At 46.4% G+C, this 24,480-nt stretch overlaps 1 protein-coding gene across 1 annotated transcript; it reads right to left on the bottom strand.

The window, feature by feature from the left end:
• Window positions 1-701: 701 nt before the first annotated feature.
• LOC147529386 (uncharacterized) lies at window positions 702-20,029 on the bottom strand. Its single transcript, XM_086626905.1, has 11 exons — window positions 19,669-20,029; window positions 18,581-18,832; window positions 17,484-17,596; window positions 9,964-10,183; window positions 9,627-9,785; window positions 9,243-9,329; window positions 8,293-8,535; window positions 5,232-5,315; window positions 4,513-4,625; window positions 2,191-2,389; window positions 702-898 (listed from the first exon to the last, which is right to left on the bottom strand). Exons 1-11 carry the CDS (start codon window positions 20,027-20,029, stop codon window positions 702-704), a joined length of 2,028 nt encoding a protein of 675 aa, XP_086483031.1.
• Window positions 20,030-24,480: the final 4,451 nt, after the last annotated feature.

Genomic DNA, 24,480 nt, shown 5'->3' with positions numbered 1-24,480 from the left:
TACTGATTTCCTGTGAAGCCACACCTGTATTTAGAATGCTGTACGTTTGTCACATAAAGGCATTTGTTTCTTCATAGTCCAACTATTAAAGAAATTAACCTTGAATTCAGAAGCCTCCAGATCAAATTTCTGCTCCACCGGAGACTCCTATAGAAAGTCCATATAGCCTAGATCCACCCTACTTCCCTTCAGACTCTCAACCAACCTGCATATGCTGGAATACTAATTGCCCTGGATTCATTCTGCAGTCACTGGAAAGAAAGAGGCATCTTCATATGGTGATAAAAATCTCAGGTGAAGTGAATCACCCTCGGCCAAGTGCATAAAGCCCAATGGGATGACTCTGAGCTCAGCTGTGCAGTCGGGTGGCCTGCCATAGGTCCCAAGAGCAGTCACTCTGTTTGCTGCGTCATCTAAATATAACGGAGTATTGAGGAGTTCGGATCCTGTCTCTCTTTACAGTCGATGGTTAGGAATCATTGCAATATCTGTAGTGGTCTGAACAGAAGTTTCTCTGTACCTCACTCTACCACATGTACAATGGGGAAAATTCCCCAGAAGCTCAGGAATTTGATGATGGACATTGGGAAAGAGAAGGTAGAGTTATCTTAAGTTAATATAAACAATTAACATAGAATTCTAAGACAAATGTATTAATTTTTCCCTGAACCAAAATACGTAAATGAAACTGATGGCTTATATTATAAATGTTTGTAGACAAAATTTCCCAGGAGTCCTTCGGGTTCAATCAAATATTTACCTGATCTTTTCTTCATATAGATGTAAACCAATGTTACCAGAAAAATCAGCACTAATGCAACTCCAAGTAAAACTCCAAGGACAATCACTGCCACTTTCCAGGTGGAACTTTTTCCAGTTGATGACTGAGCAGAGAGAGCTGGAAATTTAAAACACATTTTAGATATGTTAGCTAGAAACAGTAAAAAGTAGGTGTAGAAAAGCTTGGAGCCCTAAGCAACAGCTACATTTTACTGTTTGTCAGCTCTGAAACTTTTGAATATTATTAAAAATATTTTTGTATATAGTAAAGATTTGTTAGCTAGAAAATTTTATGGACCCCTCTCTCTCTGAAGGTCCTTGTGATCTATTGGTGACATCCATAATCAGCAGCTTTGAGGATTTGCTTGGTAGAAAGTATCTGGAATGTTCTGGGAGGAGAGAACTCCGGTCTGTACCTCAACAAAGAGTCACTTCAAGGTGCGAAAATGGCCATGAAATGGAGCTGTACATAATTTAACCCTCACAGTCCTTCTTATACTTGTGCACAAGCAACTTTGTGAAATTTATCGGACCTGGTCTGCCAGCTGTACTCACACCTATCCATGTCTTGCTCCACGGGACAGTCCACTGAAAACAAAGTCTCTAAACTGATAGACCAAACCCAGAAAGCTTCCTGACTGCCAGATAAAGGCCTGTTGCACATGTAAGCATAACCTCGTCTCTGTGGTAAAAATGCACGTAGCAATGGTGGAAAGGTGCATAGACTAAACTGTAGTGGTAGCCAGCATTTTACAAAGAGAGAGTATTAAATGGGGCAGAAGGAGCACCTGTGCTGCATGAAAAGCCTCCAACTCATAGCATTTCTAAGCAACAAGCACATTGCCACTACCATGAGCAGGACAGACACTGTATTTTGGATTAATCCTTCTGCACAATTTCTACTTTCCCTTTCAGCCTCTCTGCATCTCTGCAGTACTTTGTGTTGCTAAATCCACACCACCTCTGGCCAGGGAAGCAGGGGCCAGAAATTTTTGAAGGCTGTCCAACAGAAGAGGTGAACTCTTCCTTCACATCTCTATTCAGAGAGAAGTATTGCGATGATGGAAGAAGTCTCCTCATCCTCTTCTCCACTGAAAACCAACCTTTTAGGATCAGCATGGAGGGTACAAAGGTGACACACACTGCAACAAGAAGCTCACCTAGCCCTTCTTCTATGTGAAGAAAACCCATCCTTTCAGTCTGGAACTGAGTATATGCAGTGGCTCTTTAAAATAGATCCATAATCTATGTGATATCTGGACTATGTGTTCTGTGAAAGTGTAAACAGTTTATCTGAAATACTTGAGTCTCGTAAAAGAAAGAAGTTAATTTATCAGCTTTTGTGAAGAGCCAGAGATCTACCCTTTAATCCCCACATCATCACAGACAAGCTGTTTCAACATCACTTACATTGTACAGTCACTTCAGTTTGGTCACCAAACCTGCTCTTTAATATTTGACTTAAGTATTCCTGCATAACGTTCACCTCGATGGGCTCTTGGTTTTGCAGTAGAGAAATAAAATAAGCAATCACGCTCCCAGGTCTGAATCCAAGCATAATGATATCAAAGTGCTCATCTTTCAGTTTAATGCGCATTTCTCCAACAACCTGTGTAAATTGAAATTGATATTTGTTCCATGTGTCAGTCAAATGAGGCAGAGCAGGAATGTACGCATCATATACACATCAGGATATTAATTTTCTGCACTTATCATGCTTTCAGGGTAATCTCTTTGGAATAACAAATAAGTGAATAATGACAGTAATTTTTGTCTATACCACTAAAAATCTTACTGAAGGAATATTCCAAAATGACATACAGTCTGTGATTGAAAATACAAAATCAAAGTTTGACTTCAAAAGCAGTAATCTGTTTAGGTAGCTACCAATGTATAATGCATTGAAATTAGTTATCCTTCTCCACAGGCTACAAACCCGTATGGGACCCTGACTGTACAAAATTTGGAATCTACAAAGCGCACCTAACATTTGTAAAGTTATCTTCAGCGCTGTCTAGATTTTTAACATGTACAACCAAACTTGAAGCATGGTCATGCACACACCACCAGCACAGAACTTGGGATTAGAGGTTTAGAACAGCCAAAATGTTTTTATTATCAGATTATCAAAATCATGCTGTTACAGAGTAACTATTCAAAGAGACACAAGGGTCTGATTTGTATCTCAATCATTCTGGCATAAACTAAGCGTAACCCCATTACACTAATTTGAATTATTTCAGGTTTACACTAATGTCTCCAGACGTACAATCATGCCCAGTGCTTTCATGTAGATATAGAGAAAGAACAAGCAGCCCTTCCTTCTAAGTAAGACTGGTTAAAAACATTTCTGCCATGACTGATCTTTATGGAAAATTAGGGGGTTTAGTCAACCCACTAAGAAAAAGGTATCTTCTTGCTGTGGAAAAATATGATATTTTACCTGAAAAGTCTGAAAGATTACTGGTTTTCGTAGATGATAACAAACTCTGTTCTGAATCACTGCCCAGTTGTCTACCTCCTTCTTTCTCTGGGGGATAAACTCCCACCCCAAACTACATGTCACATTAAGTGCTCTGGCCAAAGACTCCAAAACTGCTTTTCTTTTTCTCACTACGATGAGAGATCTAGATAGGAAACCTGGCCTATGCAGGTGAAAGTGTAAAATTTCAAAACTACAACTACAGAGGCATAGTATTGTGGAATTTAAAATAAATAGTTCAATATTCAAATTGTAAAAAAAAAAAAAAAAGCCAACACAGAACTCGTTGGCTTGCTATTTTTTGAACAAAATTGTGATAACGGTCATGCTGGCATGTTGCACAGGGCCTGAGTGAAATCTTACTAAAAGGCAGTAAAAGGACTCTTGTTGCATTCAGTCAGGTTGGAGAAAGCCTTTTGAATTCAATGAAGTAAATTGTCTGTCCATGAAATGGAGATACTAGCAGTCGTAAGACAAAGTTACAAGGAGCTGGCATTGTGAGAACAAATTAATTACTGCTTATGAAATCCATGGAGACTCTTAGCTAAAAGGTACGATAATCACACCAAAAATAATTTTCTGTGTTAGTTATTTAAAAGCAGTCTACTCAAATCTTGCAGTAGTTTTACCTTTCCAACATGTTCATGTATATCAGGATTCCTGAGAGGTATGTAAATTATTTCTCCTTTTCTTTACTATCCTTCTAAATACAGCTGAGAAGCAGACTGGTGCTTCTGCAAGTCAGCTTTACTAGGCTCATCCACTGTCTCTAAGCTTCCATGTTCTCTCTTCAGTTCCTTATATAGTTCCTTTGACACCTTCTCCAGTCCAGCTACCATGAAGCAAATTCACAATGATCTGGACTAACAGTACACAATTCTGAAGGTCCCATATTTCCAAGTATGTGTTGAAATGTTATTTTTGAGTACTATTCTTTTCCTATCTCCAGAGGCACCTACTTAGTAAGATGGGAGAAAATAAACAGAATGGGATGCTCCTCGTGCTTATAAAAATATAATTTTAAAGTGCTTTTCACTAATTATCTTACATTTGAGGATGACTTAGGGAATATATCCCTCCTCATTGGGCAACATACTTTCTCTCCTTCGGTCAAGACAGTTCTTGTGCTTCCCATGCTGTTTTCTCCTGTCACAATCTTGATTTAAGAATAAATCTAGGAGACGAATGTTGCTAATTGCAAAACTTTTCTTAGTTCATTCATAATGATGAAGGAGATTACAGCAACTTACTTCTGTTTTGATACTTTCAGACATTGTTTTGTAGCCTTCACTCTCAGAGTTATAAAGTGTATGATTAAACGTCTGGCCTTTAAACAAAACACTGCAGGCAAATGCTTGGTAGTCTGAAAAAAAAACCCAAAAGTGAAACAATCAGGTGAATCCCAAGATTTCGCTCCACACTTGCTTTTCGACCTTTATTATCTCACGAATTTTTAATACTAATTGGTAAAACCAGAAACTAATCAAACAATAAGAAAGTGTATCGTGTAAGTGTACGTCATACACTGGCTTCTGAACCTTCAAGAGTCGAACCTCTTCAAATTTGTTAGCCATCACAATTCTCACAGCTTGTTAGTCATTCCTGTATTTTTCAAGGTGCATCCTATTCCCTAATTCAACAGCTGCTCTCCTGTTGATTTCAGCAGAAGCAAGATCAGTCTATTAGGTTCTGCAAGACACTGAGCATGTTTCAATCCCCCGGAGTAGGTGGATAAGCCCTAAGCCAAAAGAAGTACGCTTTACATAGAGAAGTCCAGACTAAAAATAGAGCTGGAAGCTGACACTGAAGTTTGAAGAAGACAGCTTCCTTGCCAAAGAAGTGCGGACTTCAGATGCTGTGTGAAGTGACAGAATAAAGCAGATGGCAAAATACTCATGAAAGATACTATATTGTGAAATGATACCCCATAGTTACAAATAAACAAATCTTAAAATTCTATAAAACTTACTTGAGCATACAATATATTTTAGGTCAGGACAGACAGTATTTTGTGGTAAGCAAAACTGGGTTCTGTTGAAACAGGAAACAGGATCTGTAAAATAAATAAAAAATCAAGATAATTTTCTCTGTGCATGTGTGATTCTTGCTAGGAAGAAAATGATGAGGTGAAAAAATCCTCTTTGCGTTCCACCTAGTGCATCATACTTCCAAACTGAAATAGGTGAAAGCATTTAATCACGGCCAAAGAATCACCTAAGCAGCAGTTCCTTTTGCCGAGTGAGAATTTGGAACTGCAGATTATAAAAATGGAGCACATCAGAAGAGAGGCAGGTGGTGGGTAGGTAGGTGGTGTTTGAGAACTTTACTGAGATATTGTTGAGTACTCTAATTTCTTATGGAAGCTAAAGATATAGGCTGTGCTTTTATGTGCTGGTACAACTTGGGTAAACTAGATGATAGAGTTTTCAGAAGTAAAAGTCTCCTGTGATTTCAGTTGAAAACAATATGCATCATGGAATCTCAAAACCTCAGTATGCTTGTCTGGCTAATCTGGATTATTTATAATGGGTCAAAATAGTAGTAAAGGGTGGTACTGCGGGTTTTATACGGTTAGCTCATTGGGTATAGCTCTAGTCCTCCTCACAGAAGTGAACATCATCTTTAACTCCGTGTAAAATCCAGATGACTTGATCTTTATTGCTCTTCTTAATTACCTCACAAACACTCTTCTGGTAGGGCAAATGGCTTCAGATTACAAAAGGAATCAACTTTTTTTTTTTTTTTTTTAAATAGGGAAACTAATAAATGAAAATCAGGACTGAAGTATTGAAAGGTTTGAATAGAAATTATAATGATAATTCCCTGTATTTGTGGTCCTAAAGCCTAACCTAGAGGGTAAGTCTGCAAGAAGGAGCCCTGCATTTAACTGCTGGAATAATTGCCCTTGAGGGATTTTGAGAATAATCAGACAATCCACTGGAGAACTGAAAAAAAGGTTGCAACAAAGAGAGTTATGTTTTAGAGATCAATAAATGCTGGGAGAAAGTAACAATTGCTAAAAGTCAAGTTAGATCTTTCAAAGGATATTAAAAGAAATCATGAAAATTTTCTCAGCCACAGAGAAAGTATGATAAAGTGCAATACAGTTTTATCAAAAGTGGATCATGCCAAAATAATCTAGTATCTTCCTTTGACAAGCTGACTTTCGCATCTCTTCCAATGATAGAAAAGCAATATTATACAGTGTCAAGTGGTAATTTTTTAGTGGAAAAAGATTTGTGTGAAGGAATTGACTAATGGGGACATGGCAATGAGTAGTTTTAAAAGAAGAAACCTTAGTTTAGAGGGATATTATATGTGGTGTTCCTTGAGAATCGGTCTGAGTGTAGAACTTGTTCAACATTTCCATTATAATTCTTGCCAGAAAACGCAGGAGTTCGCTTATAAAATTTGCTGATGGCACAAAGTTAGTAGGTGTCATTGACACAGGGGAGAATTGAGGTATCTTCCAGAAAGAATTGGATGAAGCTAAAGCTGGAGCAGCAGCACTGGGATGACATTTCCTGAAAGTTGTGCATTTAGGGATTAATAATAAAAATGTCTTCTCTAACCTGTCACCACAAGCACTGAAGAGAAAAGGACATCAGTGCCTGAGCTGATCACAGCTGTGATGCAGCTATGAAAAAAGCCTGTGTAGTCACATGATGCATCTCTCAATACATTTCCAGTAGAGATGGGAGTGCTAATGATATGGTAAGCACATGGTCCAAGCTTGCCTGGAAGGCTGTGTGCAATCCCAGTTACCCACATTCAAGAAAGATGACTTCTATTTAAAAAAAAAAAAACCACCAACAAATGAAGAGAAGAGTGATGGGGGCAGAGAAGAATTCTTCTTAGGAAAGGAAACTAGGAAAGGATGACTTCTCTAGTCTAGCAAACAAAGGCTGACAGCACTGTCTGTAGGAAAAGTTCGTGATTATATCAGGGAGGGAGAACACAATATGAGGAAAAGAAGAGAGGAGAACTATTTAAGTTAGAGGACAATGTTGGCACAAAAGCAGATGAATATGGATTTGCCATGGATACTTTTAGGCTGACAATTTGATAACATTTTCAGAACATGAGAGCATTGCAATTCTGGAACGGCTTTCCATTTGGAATAGCTGAGGAAAAATGCCTAGGGCCGTTCAAGATGGTTTATAAATCAGTTGATGAGAACCCTCTATAGTTTCTACCTTGTAAATGTACAGCTATACTTAACAGACCACTAGTTGTAAACCTTGTTAAGAGGCAGGTGTGGATCTCAGGATCAGAACTGCTGTAAGGGCACTACACAGCTTTTGTGTGGTGAGCGGTGAGCAGAGGAAGACCTTTCAAGCAAGTTCCTATCTGCCTACCACGTTTTTTGCAGATATATCCATGACATGACAAGTATCAGTGCACACACATTTCAACTTAAAAGGTCCTGTTGAGTGCCCTGGATGCTAAAATGTTGGATTCAGGTTATATGCACAGTCCCTAAATAGTTTGTAAGAAAGGCAATGTACATGATATGAAAAGTTTAGTCAAAAGCATTTGGCTGAGGGAAAGGATGTTAGCATCCAGGAATACATAATTCCCAAAAGATACTTTCCAGGTGTATCTGAAATTTTGAGAAAAAAGGTAGCTTATATTCTACTTTTTATGATTTAGTACAGTGACACAATTAAACAGTCTGTCTCAATGTCTATATCCTAGGATGAAATTAAAAAGATGACAATGACAATTAAGTACTGCCTGCATTCACAAAAGCATGTACAACCTAAACTTCAAAATACCGGGATATTTATTATCAAATTTACAACCAAAATATCTTGACTTTTGTGGTCAGAAATTTTAAAGAATAAGTATTTGCTCTTGCAAACTCCTGTTTAATCCAAGTAGTCCTATCCAACTAAGGGGACAAGTCAGATACATAAAGATGACTTACAGAAATAATAATCTATGAAATCAAATCCAAATCGTATTGTAAAAAGATATTCTGAGAGTATATTTATTAAAAAGAAATGACAAGATGATCAAGGAAATACCTGTTCGGACACTGACTGAAGTCCAGCTACTTTCAGTACAAGATGAGACTGCCACAGATATTGTGTATACGTGACCAGGAAGTAAATGTTCAAAAATAGTTTTTGTCACTTTTGTAGTTGTTTTATTTATCTCCCAGATTCCATCCATGAGGGAGATGGTGTAGAAGCTGCCTCTCCTGCCACTGGTCCAGCTGAGTTGTATTGCTTCCCCAGTCACATTCTGAACTTTGATGGATACTGGCACTGCAAAATGAAAAAGTTTCATGCAGCTGAAGGCAGTTCATTTCACTTCTGCAATTCTACATTCAACATTGAAGCAAAAAAAAAACCCAAATTAAATCAATATAAATCTTTGTGAGTTTTCTCAGGGCTGATTTCAGCCTTTGACCCCATTCTCCCACTAGAGCAAAAATAAACCGTTTGCATTATAGATGTAAATCATACGTTACTGTGTTTTATTTGATGGCTGCAAAACACAAATGAGTGACATTCTACTTGTTTCCAGTCTTTCCCAACACAGGCAAGACAGCTGCTCTGATGAGTGTTCTGAGGTGGACTGATATTTCTCAGACTGATATCAGGAGGACGAATTACTAAAAATCTACCAGGAAACCAGTTTAGAGAAGTAGATCGACATTTATTTATATGCTTTGCAATAACATAAAGAAAAATCACTTATCACAGTGGTTTATCACTGGAGGTAGGCACCCAGTGGAACTTTACTGGGGGTCCAGGAGGGCTTTACCGAGGTGTAGAAACTGCCTTGGGTGATATTTGTATATTTATGTATTTTCAGTGGTTCTCTCAGGCTTCCCTTTCTCAAGTTTTATCCAAACATTTTACTTCACAACTGATATAACTGATGAACAGAAATATTGTATCTCATTTTAATAACTCATCTTGGATAATTTTTGTTCTAGTATCCAATATAAATTATATTATTTGCTTACTGCAAGATCCTGATGCAAAAGTGGTAGTGAAAATGGAATTAGCTGTGGATCCTGTAGCAATTTTTGGAGGGACTGTAGTCATCTGTTCTGTAAAATAGCAATTCAAAAGCAGTGAGTAGAATTACTTGTAAGTTTCACCAATTTTATGTTATTTATTTTCACAAAAACAAAACAAACCAAAAAACAAGCCCAGAAAATATGCTTCCATTGTTTGCCTAAATGGTTGACCATGGTACCCATTCTCAGGTAAAATCCAATTCATTAAAGATCAGTGTAAGTAATCGTAATGAATTATTACCTGAGGGAAGGTCAGGGGAGGGAAAAGACCTGATAGGCAATTTTTTAAAGTTTTGTTTTTAAAAAAAGAATATATAAAACAGTTACGTGAAGGTAGATTCTGCTTTTGCTGACAAACTCTCCCTGGAACTTGGGGACTGTTATCTGTGAATCCTTTGTTGCATTGACAGGAATAAGTTGCTCCTTCAGCAGTGCAGGTAGCGTCTTGGGAACAGTCATTTAATCCTGGCTGACAACTATTCCTTGCTACAGTGAAGTTAAACAAAACAGAAACAGAACAAGATTTTAAGTCAGCATTGGAAAAAGAGTTAAACGGGTTACTATTTGAAATTGCCTTTCCCCAACTAAATCCCATTTCACTGGATGTTACCATCAGTGAAATACACGCTACTTCTTGATTTCGCAGTGATAAACGAATTCATACCTTCAATAACAGTCTTTTTAAGATCAACTTTCAATTCTGTACTCATGTTAAGGGCCTCTGTAAAAGCATCTGAAATCTCTGTTTTTGTTACATTTTCTCCTATATTCAACACAATATCGAAGAACACAATCACACTGCCATTCTCGATGCTGGTAATTACGATACGCATTTTGTTTTCCTCTATTAATTTTAGAATCTTCTGTGGCAGATGTTTTTCTATCTGCAAAGTAAGAAGTTAAGGTTATTACCTATTTTTCTCCTTTAGCATAAGAATCGTTAAAGCAATACGTTGGTCATAACTCATTTAGAAGCATCTCTCATAGTAGGAGTATACGTATAACGCTCAACAGAATTTCATTGAAACCAGGGCTTCAGAGGACCACAATATAAATGAGAACTATGGCCTTAATAAGTACTGCTTTGTTTCTACCCATCAAATGATCTTTCCCATCCACATTTAAGATTATTCGTACCCAGATCCTCATGACTATTTACATTAGGAAGAGCTCAACAGAAAATAAATTTTGGGTTAGAATTCCTAAGCAAAATACCTGCATAATGAACTTAGTTTCAAAGTCCTTAAATGCTGTACTTGATTTGTTGCGATATTCAGGCATGAAATCTTCATTGGTAATCCTAGTGGTTCCACTGAAGACTTCAGCAGCTGTGGAGATATTAAAGACAGAATAACCAGCCAAAGTACAGGTGTTGTTTAAAAATGTTTCCTCAGCGAAGTATCTCTAAGGATAAAAGCAGACCAGAGGTGAATGTAGACAGGTTAACTCCCTGCACCACAGCCGGCCACAAAACGGCTCATAAAGACTCTGTAACATACCACGACCGCTGTATTCCTCACCTTTTACTTGATGTGTCTCTGAAAGAAGAATACAAGCTGTTATACGATGTGAAGGGGAAGGAACACCATACCCTTGGGTTATGTGCCTCACAGCAAGGCAGCTTTGAACACCAGTCCCTGCAAGAGACCTGCCCTTGACCTGCAGCGCAATGACTCTGCTCCTTCCAACACGTCACTTCATGTTCCAGGCACAGTTGCTCCCAGAATCGCAGATGCTGTCCCATAGGACGACAGCACAAGACTTCAGGTGACAGATAATAGAATAGGTATGTCATTTATGGACTTAACTACACTGACAAATCCTACTGTAAGCATTTGCCATACTGCAGCTGCTTCTACTGAAGAGGCAGCTGAGATTTGGAAAATGAGCAAGCGGTGGGAGGTGCAGAACTCTGGGCTTTCCTAGGCTAAGTGGCTACAGGAGTACTGTGGCTTTAAACCCGCTGACTGCCATGTGACTGGGAACCCAGAAGTGGGCACAAAATGCGTGTGAAGATGAAGAGCAGGACAGGCTTGGGAAGGAGATGGGAGAAACTAGCATGTTGAACCAGTATGGACGTAGTTCAGTAAAGTTTTGAATTTGGCAGAAGGACGAGGGAGGCTTTGTACCTTAGCCCTAAGAAAAACGTGCAGCTGCCTTTTAGTGTCTGAACGTTTGGACTCATTTTACCTACTCGTTTCAGTACATACGTTACTCAAGTCTGGGTAGGTGCTCAATGAAAAAGGGCTTCATCTTCAGGCCGTGTACGTGTTAGTCTGCTAATGGAAAAACAGAAGGTTCCTAGGAAATACCTGTCCGAATTGCCAAGGAGGTACTGATGTTCTTAGAGCAAGTTGAAACATCCACGGATATTTGGTACTCATGATCAGAAACCAGACCTTCAAACGCAGTACTTGTTTCATTTAGGCTTCTCGTCATCTCGCCAGAGCCTCCCCGCAGATGAACTCTGTAAGGACTGTCTCTTGTGCCACCTTGAGGGGTCCAGCTGAACTGTATCGTTGTGCTGGTCACGTTCTGCAGCTGTATAGAGAGGGTGATAGGAGCTAAAAAGCAAAAAGGAAAACTGCTGTAAGACTTGTAGCTGTAGTCCGCGTGTCTTTAAGAAATAAAAACTGATTGCCTAAGGAAAAAAAAGTCTCTGCCAAGTTATAGCTAATCATGTGTGTGCATATCTCCTATTGAATTCCACGAGAGCAATACAACTCCAAATCAGGGTGGGATTAACCCTTTAGATTTGTATTCATACTAAAAAAAATGCTGTTATGCTCTAAGAAAGAGAAAATATCCCAGATATTTTTTGTTTGTTTTGGTGCGGAATAGAAAAAGAATACATTTTCCTCTTTTCTGTCTTGCTTTACTGTTTTAAGCTTTGAAAATGAAGTAAGATTCATTATTGCATTTTCTTTGACGTAAGCAGAGAGCCACGTAGCAAAAACTAAAGATTAACTGCAAAAAAAAATTACTTTTGAAAAAAGCAAGAACAAAGTTACCACAAATAAACTGGGAGGAATTCTTCCGAGCACAGAAATGCCTTAATATTATATCGAGGAGAATTTCAAAACTACAATAAACAACAACAACTTAAGTTCCCACTAGAAACACTTCACCTATACTACATAACAATATAGCATTTTCCCTCTATTGCAAAACAACCAGCATTACCAAAACTTGACAATTATTAATTATACTGAAGACAAAAGCTGAAATTTTTCATAAACATATATTGATGCACTGATTCATATTCCTGGATTACAGTCCCAAAACCAAAAAAGAAATTGATAAAAAGCTAAAATTTTGACTGAAAGAAGAACATAACGGAAATGAACTAAATTATTATGACAACGAAGAAAATTTAATTTAGAATTTTGCAGTAAAATACTCACAGCAAGTTACAGTATAAATAGGATTAAGAGACGTTGATTTCCAAAAATTTGTCGTGGAGCGAAGCGGAACATCAAGATGGGAAGAAGGAGTGGAGGACACGAGTGCTGTGGATGGGTGGGATGCGGCGGCCGAGCCCGCCCCAGTGGTGCTGCTAGCAGGTGAGGGGCTCCCTGTGGAAGACGAAGCAGCTCTCGTCTCCACTGTGGCTGGCCCCTGAGTGAGGGGTCTGGAGGTGAGTCGCGTTGCCTGTGTCTCTGCACGGGTGGTGTCTGAGGCGACGGACGTGCTGGAGGTGGATGCCGATGGCTTGGAGCTGGGCGTGCCAGCAGCTGGGCTGTGCATCGTGGCCTCTGCCATCATGGTGCCAGAGGAAACGCTTGTAGTGTCAAGAGTGGAGGAAGGAGAGGAGGACACGAGTGCCGTGGATGGGTGGGATGTGGCGGCCGAGTCTGCCCCAGTGGTGCTGCTGGTGCTGCCTCGCTGCGGGCTGGGATTCGCAGCTGAAGAGCCCACAGGAGAGGAGGAGGAGTGGCTCGTGGCTGCCCAGCTGGGCCATGGAGATGGGGAGGCAGCACTGCCACTTGCTGTGTCCATGCCGGTGGCAATGGTGCCAGGCCTTGTGGTGCTTGAGGCGGAACTGCTGGCCTTGCTGCTGGCAGACACCCCAAGTGAGCTCCCTTCCCGAGTTGGCGTCGTGGGCACAGTCTGCGTCCTCCCTTCTCCACCCATTGTCCTCATCGTGAAGGGGGTCAACAGTGACGTGGTAGGGAGGGAAAGGCCGCTGCCTTGCTCCGTGGTGAGACTTTCGCCTCCACCGAAAGGAGTCGTGGCACGGCTAGTCACAGAGGCCGTGGCCACAGCAAGCAAGGGGCTCCCTGTGGAAAACAAAGTGGCCCCCTTCTCCACAGTGGCTGGCCCCTGCGTGAGGGGTCTGGAGGTGAGCCGTACTGCCTGCGTCTCTGCACTGTCGGCCCACGTGGACAAGAGGGTGGCTCCAGTGGTGTCTGAGGCGAGGGACGTGCCAGAGGTGGAGGCCGATGGATCAGGGCTGCGCGCGCCAGCAGCTGGGCTATGGGTCGTGGTCTCTGCCATTGTGTCCTCTACCATGATGGTGCCAGAGGCAACGCTTGTACCGTCAGGAGTGGAGGAAGGAGCAGAGGACGTGTGTGCCGTGGATGGGTGGGATGCGGTGGCTGAGCCCGCCCCAGTGGTGCCGCTTGTACTGCTTCGCTGCGGGCTGGGAGTCACAGCTGAGGAGCCCACAGGAGAGGAGAAGGGGCTTGTAGCTGCGGAGCTGGGCCATGGAGACGGGGAGGCAACACTGCCACTCGCTGTGCCCGTGCCAGTGGCAATGGTGCCGGGCCTTGTGGTGGGCAAGGCGGGGCTGGTGGCCTCGCTGACGGCAGACACCCGGAGTGAGCTCCCTTCCCAAGTTGGCGTTGTGGGCGCAGTCTGCGTCCTCCCTTCTCCGCCCAGTGTCTTCGTTGTGGAGGGGGTCAACAGTGATATGGCAGGGAGGGAAAGGCCGCTGCCTTGCTCCGTGGTGAGACTTTCGCCTCCGACTGGAGGAGTCATGGCATGGCTAGCCGCAGAGGCCGTGACCGCGGCAGTTGACTGTCTCCCTGTGGAAAACGAAGTGGCCGCCACATCCACTGTGGCCGGTCCCTGCGTGAGGGGTCTGGAGTTGAGCAGCGTGACCTGTGTCTCCACACTGATGGACCATGCGGATGAAAGGCTGGCTCTGGGGATGTCTGAGGTGAGGGACATGCCGGAGGTGGAGGCCGATGGAATGGGGCTGGACGTGCCAGAAGCTGGGCTGTGCGTCATGGCCTGTGCCGTCGTGACCTGTGCTGTCACTGCACCAGAAGAAACGCTTGTACTGCCAGGAGTGGAAGAAGGAGTGGAGGACATGAGTTCCGTTGATGGGAGGGATGCGGCGGCCGAGCCCGTCCCAGTGGTGCCGCTGGTGCTGCTTTGCTGTGGGCTGGGAGTCGCTGATGAGGAGACCACAGGAGAGGAGGAGTGGCTCGTGGCTGCCAAGCTGGACCATAGAGATGGGGAGGCAGCACTGCCACTCACTGTGCCCGTGCCAGTGACAATGGCGCCGGGCCTCGTCCCAGGCAAAGCGGAACTGCCGGCCTCGCTGCCAGCAGACACCCCGAGTGAGCTCCCTTCGCGAGTGGGCGTCGTGGGCGTAGTCTGCGTCCTCCCTTCTCTACCCGGAGTCCTCATCATGGAGGGCGTCACCAGCGATGTGGCAGGGAGGGAAACGGGCGTGTTGGCGTTGGGCTCAGCTGTCGTGCCGCTGCCCTGGTCTGTGGTGGGACTTTCACCTTCGGCGGGAGGAGTCGTGGCACGGCTAGCCGCAGAGGCCATGGCCGTGGCAGGCGAGGGACTCTCTGTGGAAAATGAAGTGGCCCCCATCTCCACTGTGGCTGGCCCCTGCATGAGGGGTTTGGAGGTGAGCCCTACTGCCTGCGTCTCTGCACCACCAGCCCACGTGGACGAAAGGCTGGCTCCAGTGGTGTCTGAAGCGAGGGAAGAGTTCAAGGTGGAGGTCGAAGTATCGGGGCTGGGTGCTCCAGCATCTGGGCTGTGCGTCGTGGCCTCTGCTGTGACGGCACGAGAGGAAACGCTCATACTGCCAGGAGTGGAGGAAGGAGCGGAGGACGGGAGTGCCGTGGATGGGTGGGACATTCGCTGCCAGCTGGGAGTCACAGTTGAGGAGTCCGCAGGAGAGGAGAAGTGGCTCGTGGCTGCCGAGCTGGGCCATGGAGAAGGAGAGGCAGCACTGCCACTCACTGTGCCTGTGCCGGTGGCAATGGCACCACGCGTCATGGTGGACAAAGCAGGACTGTTGGCCTCGCTGCCGGAAGACACCCCGAGTGAGCTGCCTTCCCAGGTTGGCATTGTGGGTGCAGTCTGCGTCCTCCCTTCTCTGCCTGGAGTCTTCATCGTGGAGGAGGTCACCAGCGATGTGACAGGGAGGGAGAAAGAGACGTTGGCGTTGGGCTCAGCCGTTGTGCCACTGCCCTGGTCCGTGGTGGGACTTTTGCCTTTGGCAGGAGGAGTCGGGGCACAACTAACTGCAGAGGCCGTGGCTGCACCAGGCGAGGGGCTCTCTGTGGAAGATGAAGTGGTCCCTAAATCAGGAGGATGAATTACTAAAAATGTACCAGGAAACCCAAAGTTTAGAGCAGTAGATCGGCATTTATTTATATGCTTTGCAATAACATAAAGAAAAATCACTTATCACAGTGGTTTATCACTGGAGGTAGGCACCCAGTGGAACTTTACTGGGGGTCCAGGAGGGCTTTACCGAGGTGTAGAAACTGCCTTGGGTGATATTTGTATATTTATGTATTTTCAGTGGTTCTCTCAGGCTTCACTTTCTCAAGTTTTATCCAAACATTTTACTTCACAACTGATATAACTGATGAACAGGAATATTGTATCTCATTTTAATAGCTCATCTTGGCTAGTGTTCAATATTAAATATTTACTTACTGCAAGATCCTGATGCAAAAGTGGTTGTGAAAATGGAATTAGCTGTGGATCCTGTAGCAATTTTTGGAGGGACTGTAGTCGTCTGTTCTGTGAAACAGCAATTCAAAAGCAGTGAGTAGAATTACTTGTAAGTTTCACCAAGTTTATGTTATTTATTTTCACAAAAACAAAACAAACCAAAAAACAAGCCCAGAAAATATGCTTCCATTGTTTGCCTAAATGGTTGACCATGGTACCCATTCTCAGGTAGAATCCAATTCATTGAAGGACAGTGTAAGTAATCGTAATGAATTATTACCTGAGGGAAGGTCAGGGGAGGGAAAAGACCTGATAGGCATTTTTTTAAAGTTTTCTTTTTAAAAAAAGAATATATAAAACAGTTACGTGAAGGTAGATTCTGCTTTTGCTGACAAACTCTCCCTGGAACTTGGGGACTGTTATCTGTGAATCCTTTGTTGCATTGACAGGAATAAGTTGCTCCTTCAGCAGTGCAGGTAGCATCTTGGGAACAGTCATTTAATCCTGGCTGACAACTATTCCTTGCTACAGTGAAGTTAAACAAAACAGAAACAGAACAAGATTTTAAGTCAGCATTGGAAAAAGAGTTAAACGGGTTACTATTTGAAATTGCCTTTCCCCAACTAAATCCCATTTCACTGGATGTTACCATCAGTGAAATACACGCTACTTCTTGATTTCGCAGTGATAAACGAATTCATACCTTCAATAACAGTCTTTTTAAGATCAACTTTCAATTCTGTACTCATGTTAAGGGCCTCTGTAAAAGCATCTGAAATCTCTGTTTTTGTTACATTTTCTCCTTCATTCAACACAATATCGAAGAACACAATCACACTGCCATTCTCGATGCTGGTAATTACGATACGCATTTTGTTTTCCTCTATTAATTTTAGAATCTTCTGTGGCAGATGTTCTTTTATCTGCAAAGTAAGAAGTTAAGGTTATTACCTATTTTTCTCCTTTAGCATAAGAATCGTTAAAGCAATATTTTGGCCGTAACTCATTTAGAAGCATCTCTCATAGTAGGAGTATATGTATAACGCTCAACAGAATTTCATTGAAACCAGGGCTTCAGAGGACCACAATATAAATGAGAACTATGGCCTTAATAAGTACTGCTTTGTTTCTACCCATCAAATGATCTTTCCCATCCACATTTAAGATTATTCGTACCCAGATCCTCATGACTATTTACATTAGGAAGAGCTCAACAGAAAATAAATTTTGGGTTAGAATTCCTAAGCAAAATACCTGCATAATGAACTTAGTTTCAAAGTCCTTAAATGCTGTACTTGATTTGTTGCGATATTCAGGCATGAAATCTTCATTGGTAATCCTAGTGGTTCCACTGAAGACTTCAGCAGCTGTGGAGATATTAAAGACAGAATAACCAGCCAAAGTACAGGTGTTGTTTAAAAATGTTTCCTCAGCGAAGTATCTCTAAGGATAAAAGCAGACCAGAGGTGAATGTAGACAGGTTAACTCCCTGCACCACAGCCAGCCACAAAACGGCTCATAAAGACTCTGTAACATACCACGACCGCTGTATTCCTCACCTTTTACTTGATGTGTCTCTGAAAGAAGAATACAAGCTGTTATACGATGTGAAGGGGAAGGAACACCATACCCTTGGGTTATGTGCCTCACAGCAAGGCAGCTTTGAACACCAGTCCCTGCAAGAGACCTGCCCTTGACCTGCAGCGCAATGACTCTGCTCCTTCCAACACGTCGCTTCACGTTCCAGGCACAGTTGCTCCCAGAATCGCAGATGCTGTCCCATAGGACGACAGCACAAGACTTCAGGTGACAGATAATAGAATAGGTATGTCATTTATGGACTTAACTACACTGACAAATCCTACTGTAAGCATTTGCCATACTGCAGCTGCTTCTACTGAAGAGGCAGCTGAGATTTGGAAAATGAGCAAGCGGTGGGAGGTGCAGAACTCTGGGCTTTCCTAGGCTAAGTGGCTACAGGAGTACTGTGGCTTTAAACCCGCTGACTGCCATGTGACTGGGAACCCAGAAGTGGGCACAAAATGCGTGTGAAGATGAAGAGCAGGACAGGCTTGGGAAGGAGATGGGAGAAACTAGCATGTTGAACCAGTATGGACGTAGTTCAGTAAAGTTTTGAATTTGGCAGAAGGACGAGGGAGGCTTTGTACCTTAGCCCTAAGAAAAACGTGCAGCTGCCTTTTAGTGTCTGAACGTTTGGACTCATTTTACCTACTCATTTCAGTACATACGTTACTCAAGTCTGGGTAGGTGCTCAATAAAAAAGGGCTTCATCTTCAGGCCGTGTACGTGTTAGTCTGCTAATGGAAAAACAGAAGGTTCCTAGGAAATACCTGTCCGAACTGCCAAGGAGGTACTGACGTTCTTAGAGCAAGTTGAAACATCCACGGATATTTGGTACTCATGATCAGAAACCAGACCTTCAAACGCAGTACTTGTTTCATTTAGGCTTCTCCTCATCTCGCCAGAGCCTCCCCACAGATGAACTCTGTAAGGACTGTCTCTTGTGCCACCTTGAGGGGTCCAGCTGAACTGTATCGTTGTGCTGCTCACGTTCTGCAGCTGTATAGAGAGGGTGATAGGAGCTAAAAAGCAAAAAGGAAAACTGCTGTAAGACTTGTAGCTGTAGTCCGCGTGTCTTTAAGAAATAAAAACTGATTGCCTAAGGAAAAAAAATTCTCTGCCAAGTTATACCTAATCATGTGTGAGCATATCTCCTATTGAATTCCACGAGAGCAATACAACTCCAAATCAGGGTAGGATTAACCCTTTAGATTTGTATTCATACTAAGAAAATGCTGTTATACTCTAAGAAAGAGAAAATATCCCAGATATTTTTTGTTTGTTTTGGTGCAGAACAGAAAAAGAATACATTTTCCTCTTTTCTGTCTTGCTTTACTGTTTTAAGCTTTGAAAATGAAGTAAGATTCATTATTGCATTTTCTTTGACGTAAGCAGAGAGCCGTAGCAAAAACTAAAGATTAACTGCAAAAAAAAATTACTTTTGAAAAAAGCAAGAACAAAGTTACCACAAATAAACTGGGAGGAATTCTTCCGAGCACAGAAATGCCTTAATATTATATCGAGGAGAATTTCAAAACTACAATAAACAACAACAACTTAAGTTCCCACTAGAAACACTTCACCTATACTACATAACAATATAGCATTTTCCCTCTATTGCAAAACAACCAGCATTACCAAAACTTGACAATTATTAATTATACTGAAGACAAAAGCTGAAATTTTTCATAAACATATATTGATGCACTGATTCATATTCCTGGATTACAGTCCCAAAACCAAAAAAGAAATTGATAAAAGCTAAAATTTTGACTGAAAGAAGAACATAACGGAAATGAACTAAATTATTATGACAACGAAGAAAATTTAATTTAGAATTTTGCAGTAAAATACTCACAGCAAGTTACAGTATAAATAGGATTAAGAGACGTTGATTTCCAAAAATTTGTCGTGGAGCGAAGCGGAACATCAAGATGGGAAGAAGGAGTGGAGGACACGAGTGCTGTGGATGGGTGGGATGCGGCGGCCGAGCCCGCCCCAGTGGTGCTGCTAGCAGGTGAGGGGCTCCCTGTGGAAGACGAAGCAGCTCTCGTCTCCACTGTGGCTGGCCCCTGAGTGAGGGGTCTGGAGGTGAGTCGCGTTGCCTGTGTCTCTGCACGGGTGGTGTCTGAGGCGACGGACGTGCTGGAGGTGGATGCCGATGGCTTGGAGCTGGGCGTGCCAGCAGCTGGGCTGTGCATCGTGGCCTCTGCCATCATGGTGCCAGAGGAAACGCTTGTAGTGTCAAGAGTGGAGGAAGGAGAGGAGGACACGAGTGCCGTGGATGGGTGGGATGTGGCGGCCGAGTCTGCCCCAGTGGTGCTGCTGGTGCTGCCTCGCTGCGGGCTGGGATTCGCAGCTGAAGAGCCCACAGGAGAGGAGGAGGAGTGGCTCGTGGCTGCCCAGCTGGGCCATGGAGATGGGGAGGCAGCACTGCCACTTGCTGTGCCCGTGCCAGTGGCAATGGCGCCAGGCCTCGTCCCAGGCAAGGCAGAACTGCCGGCCTCGCTGCCAGCAGACACCTCAAGTGAGCTCCCTTCGCGAGTGGGCGTCGTGGGTGCGGTCTGCGTCCTCCCTTCTCCGCCCGGAGTCCTCATTGTGGAGGGGGTCACCAGCGATGTGGCAGGGAGGGAAATGGGCATGTTGCCGTTGGGCTCAGCTGTCGTGCCGCTGCCCTGGTCTGTGGTGGGACTTTCACCTTCGGTGGGAGGAGTCGTGGCACGGCTAGCCGCAGAGGCCATGGCCGCGGCAGGTGAGGGGCTCTCTGTGGAAAATGAAGTGGCCCCTGTCTCCACAGTGGCTGGCCCCTGCGTGAGGAGTTTGGAGGTGAGCCCTACTGCCTGCGTCTCTGCACTACCAGCCCACGTGGACGAAAGGCTGGCTCCAGTGGTGTCTGAAGCGAGGGAAGATCTGAAGGTGGAGGCTGATGTATCGGGGCTGGGTGCTTCAGCAGTTGGGCTGTGCATTGTGGCCTCTGCCGTGACGGTGCCAGAGGAAACGCTCGTACCGCCAGGAGTGGAGGAGGGAGCAGAGGACGGGAGTGCCGTGGATGGGTGGGACATTCGCTGCCAGCTGGGAGTCACAGTTGAGGAGTCCGCAGGAGAGGAGAAGTGGCTCATGGCTGCCGAGCTGGGCCATGGAGAAGGAGAGGCAGCACTGCCACTCACTGTGCCTGTGCCGGTGGCAATGGCACCAGGCGTCATGGTGGACAAGGCAGGACTGTTGGCCTCGCTGCTAGCAGACACCCGGAGTGAGCTGCCTTCCCAGGTTGGCATTGTGGGTGGAGTCTGTGTCCTCCCTTCTCTGCCTGGAGTCTTTGTCATGGAGGGGGTCACCAGCGATGTGGCAGGGAGGGAGAAAGAGACGTTGGCGTTGGGCTCAGCTGTTGTGCCACTGCCCTGGTCCGTGGTGGGACTTTCGCCTTTGACGGGAGGAGTCGTGGCACGGCTAGCCGCAGAGGCCATGGCCACGGCAGGCGATGGGCTCTCCGTGGAAAACGAAGTGGCTCCCTTCTCCACTGTGTCTGATCCCTGCGTGAGGGGTCTGGAGGTGAACCCTACTGCCTGCGTCTCCGCACCATCGGCCTGCGTGGATGAAAGGCTGGCTCCAGTGGTGTCTAAGGCGAGGGACGTGCTGGAGGTGGAGGCCAATGGAATGAGGCTGGACATGCCAGAAGCTGGGCTGTGCGTTGTGGCCTCTGCCGTCACTGCGCCAGAGGAAACGCTCGTACTGCCAGGAGTTAAAGAAAGAGCGGAGGACGTGAGTGCCGTGGATGGGTGGGATGCAGCGGCCAAGCCCACCTGAGTGGTGCCACTGGTGCTGCTTCGCTGCTGGCTGGGAGTCGCCGATGAGGACCCCACAGGAGAGGAGGAGGAGTGGCTCGTGGCTGCCGAGCTGGGCCATGGAGATGGGGAGGCAGCACTGCCACTCGCTGTGCCCATGCCGGTGACAACGGCGCCGGGCCTTGTGGTGCTTGAGGCGGAACTGCCGGCCTCGCTGCCAGCAGACGCCCCGAGTGAGCTCCCTTCTCGAGTGGGCATCGTGGGCGTAGTCTGCGTCCTCCCTTCTCTACCCGGAGTCCTCGTCGTGGAGGGCGTCACCAGCGATGTGGCAGGGAGGGAAATGGGCGTGTTGCCGTTGGGCTCAGCTGTCGTGCTGCTGCCCTGGTCTGTGGTGGGACTTTCACCTTCGGCGGGAGGAGTCGTGGCACGGCTAGCCGCAGAGGCCATGGCTACGGCAGGTGAGGGGCTCTCTGTGGAAAATGAAGTGGCCCCCATCTCCACTGTGGCTGGCCCCTGCATGAGGGGTTTGGAAGTGAGCCCTTCTGCCTGCGTCTCTGCACCGCCAGCCCACGTGGACGAAAGGTTGGCTCCGGTGGTGTCTGAAACGAGGGAAGTGCTGGAGGTGGATGCCGATGTACCGGGGCTGGGTGCTCCAGCATCTGGGCTGTGCGTCGTGGCCTCTGCCGTGACAGTGCCAGAGGAAACACTTTTACCGCCAGGAGTGGAGGAATGAGCGGAAGACACGAGTTCCGTGGATGAGTGGGATGCGGCGGACGAGCTTGCCCCAGTGCTGCTGCTGGTGCTGCTTCGCTGCAGGCTGGGAGTCACAGCTGAGGAGCCCACAGGAGAGGAGGAGGAGTGACTTGTGGCTGCCGAGCTGGGCCATGGAGATGGGGAGGCAGCACTGCCACTCACTCTGCCCATGCCGGTGGCAATGGCGCCAGGCCTTGTGGTGCTCGAAGTGGAACTGCCAGCCTCACTGCTGGCAGACACCCCAAGGGAGCTCCCTTCCCAAGCTGACGTCGTGGGTGCAGTCTGCGTCCTCCCTCCTCCGCCCAGAGTCCTCGTCATGGCGGGAGTCAACAACGATGTGGCAGGGAGGGAAAAAGACACGTTGGCATTCAACTCAGCTGTCGTGCCGCTGCCCTTCTCCGTCGTGAGACTTTCGCCTTCAACAGAAGGAGTCGTGGCACGGCTAGCCACAGAGGCTGTGGCCCCAGCAAGCAAGGGGCTCCCTGTGGAAAACGAAGTGGCCCCCGTCTCCACTGTGGCTGGCCCCCGCGTGAGGAGTCTGGAGGTGAGCCGTGCTGCCTGCGTCTCCGCACCGTTGGCCTGTGTGGATGAAAGGCTGGCTCCAGTAGTGTCTGAGGCGAGGGACGTGCTGGAGGTGGAGGCCGATGGATCAGGGCTGCGCGCGCCAGCAGCTGGGCTGTGCCGTGTGGCCTGTGCCGTTGTGACCTCTGCCATGACACCGCCGGAGGCAACGCTTGTACCATCAGGAGTGGAGGAAGGAGCAGAGGATGTGAGTGCCGTGGATGGGTGGGATGCGGCGGCTGAGCCTGCCCCAGTGGTGCCGCTGGTGCTGCTTCGCTGCAGGCTGGAAGTCGCAGCTGAGGAGCCCACAGGAGAGGGGGAGAAGTGGCTCACGGCTACCGAGCTGGGCCATTGAGAAGGGGAGGCAGCACTGCCACTCACTGTGCCCATGCCGGTGGCAATGGCGCCGGGCCTCGTGGTGGGCGTGGCAGGGCTGGTGGCCTTGCTGCCGGCAGACACCTGGAGTGAGCTCCCTTCTCGAGTTGGCGTCGCGGGCACAGTCTGCGTCTCCCCTTCTCCGCCTGGAGTCCTTGTCATGGAGGGGGTCACCAGTGATGTGGCAGGGAGGGAAAGGCCATTGCCCTGCTCTGTGGTAAGAATTTCGCCTCTGGTGGGAGGAGTCGTGGCATGGCTAGCTGCAGAGGTGGTGGCTGCAGCAGGCGAGGAGCTCCCCATGGAAGACGAAACGGTCCCCATATCCACCGTGTCCAGCCCCTGAATGAGGGGTCCGGAGGTGAGCCACGCTGCCTGTGTCTCCGCACCACTCGCCAGCGTAGATGGAAGGCTGGCTCCGGTGGCGTCTGAGGTGAAGGACATGCCAAAGGTGGATGCCAATTGCTTGGGGCTGGGTGCGCTGGCAGCTGGGCTGTGCGTTACAGCCTCTGTTGTCGTGGCCTCTGCCATCATGGCGCCAGAGGAAAGGCTCATACTGCCAGGTGTGGAGGAAGGAGAGGAGGACGTGAGTGCCGTGGATGGGTGGGATGCGACGGCCGAGGCCCCCCCAGTGGTGCCGCTGGTGCTGCTTTGTTGTTGACTGGGAGTCGCAGCTGAGGAGCCCACAGGAGAGCAGGAGGAGTGGTTCGTGGCTGCTGAGCTGGGCCGTGGAGATAGGGAGGCAGCACTGCCACGTGCTGTGCCCATGCCGGTGACAATGGCGCCGGGCCTCGTGGTGGGCGAGGCGGAGTTGGTGGCCTCACTGCTGGCAGACACCCCAAGTGAGCTCCCTTCCCAAGTTGGCGTTGTGGGCATGATCTGCGTCCACCCTTCTCCGCCTGGTGTCCTCGTCCTGGAGGGGGTCACCAGCAATGTGGCAGGGAGGGAAAGGGACGTGTTGTCTTTGGGCTCAGCTGTCGTGCCGCTGCCCTTCTCCTTGGTGAGACTTTGGCCTTCAGCAGGAGGAGTCGTGGCATGGCTAGCCACAAAGGCCGTGGATGCGGCAGGTGAGAGCCTCCCCATGGAAAACGAAGCAGCTCTCGTCTCTACGGTGTCCGTCTCCTGCGTGAGGGGTCCGGAGGTGAGCCATGCTGCCTGTGTCTCCGCACTGCTGGCCCGTGTGGTTGAAAGGCTGGCTTTGG

The sequence above is a fragment of the Tauraco erythrolophus genome, chromosome 1 (assembly GCF_009769465.1).
Source record: "Tauraco erythrolophus isolate bTauEry1 chromosome 1, bTauEry1.pri, whole genome shotgun sequence".
NCBI classification, from domain to species: domain Eukaryota; kingdom Metazoa; phylum Chordata; class Aves; order Musophagiformes; family Musophagidae; genus Tauraco; species Tauraco erythrolophus.
This window is presented reverse-complemented; position numbering and strand designations above follow the sequence as displayed.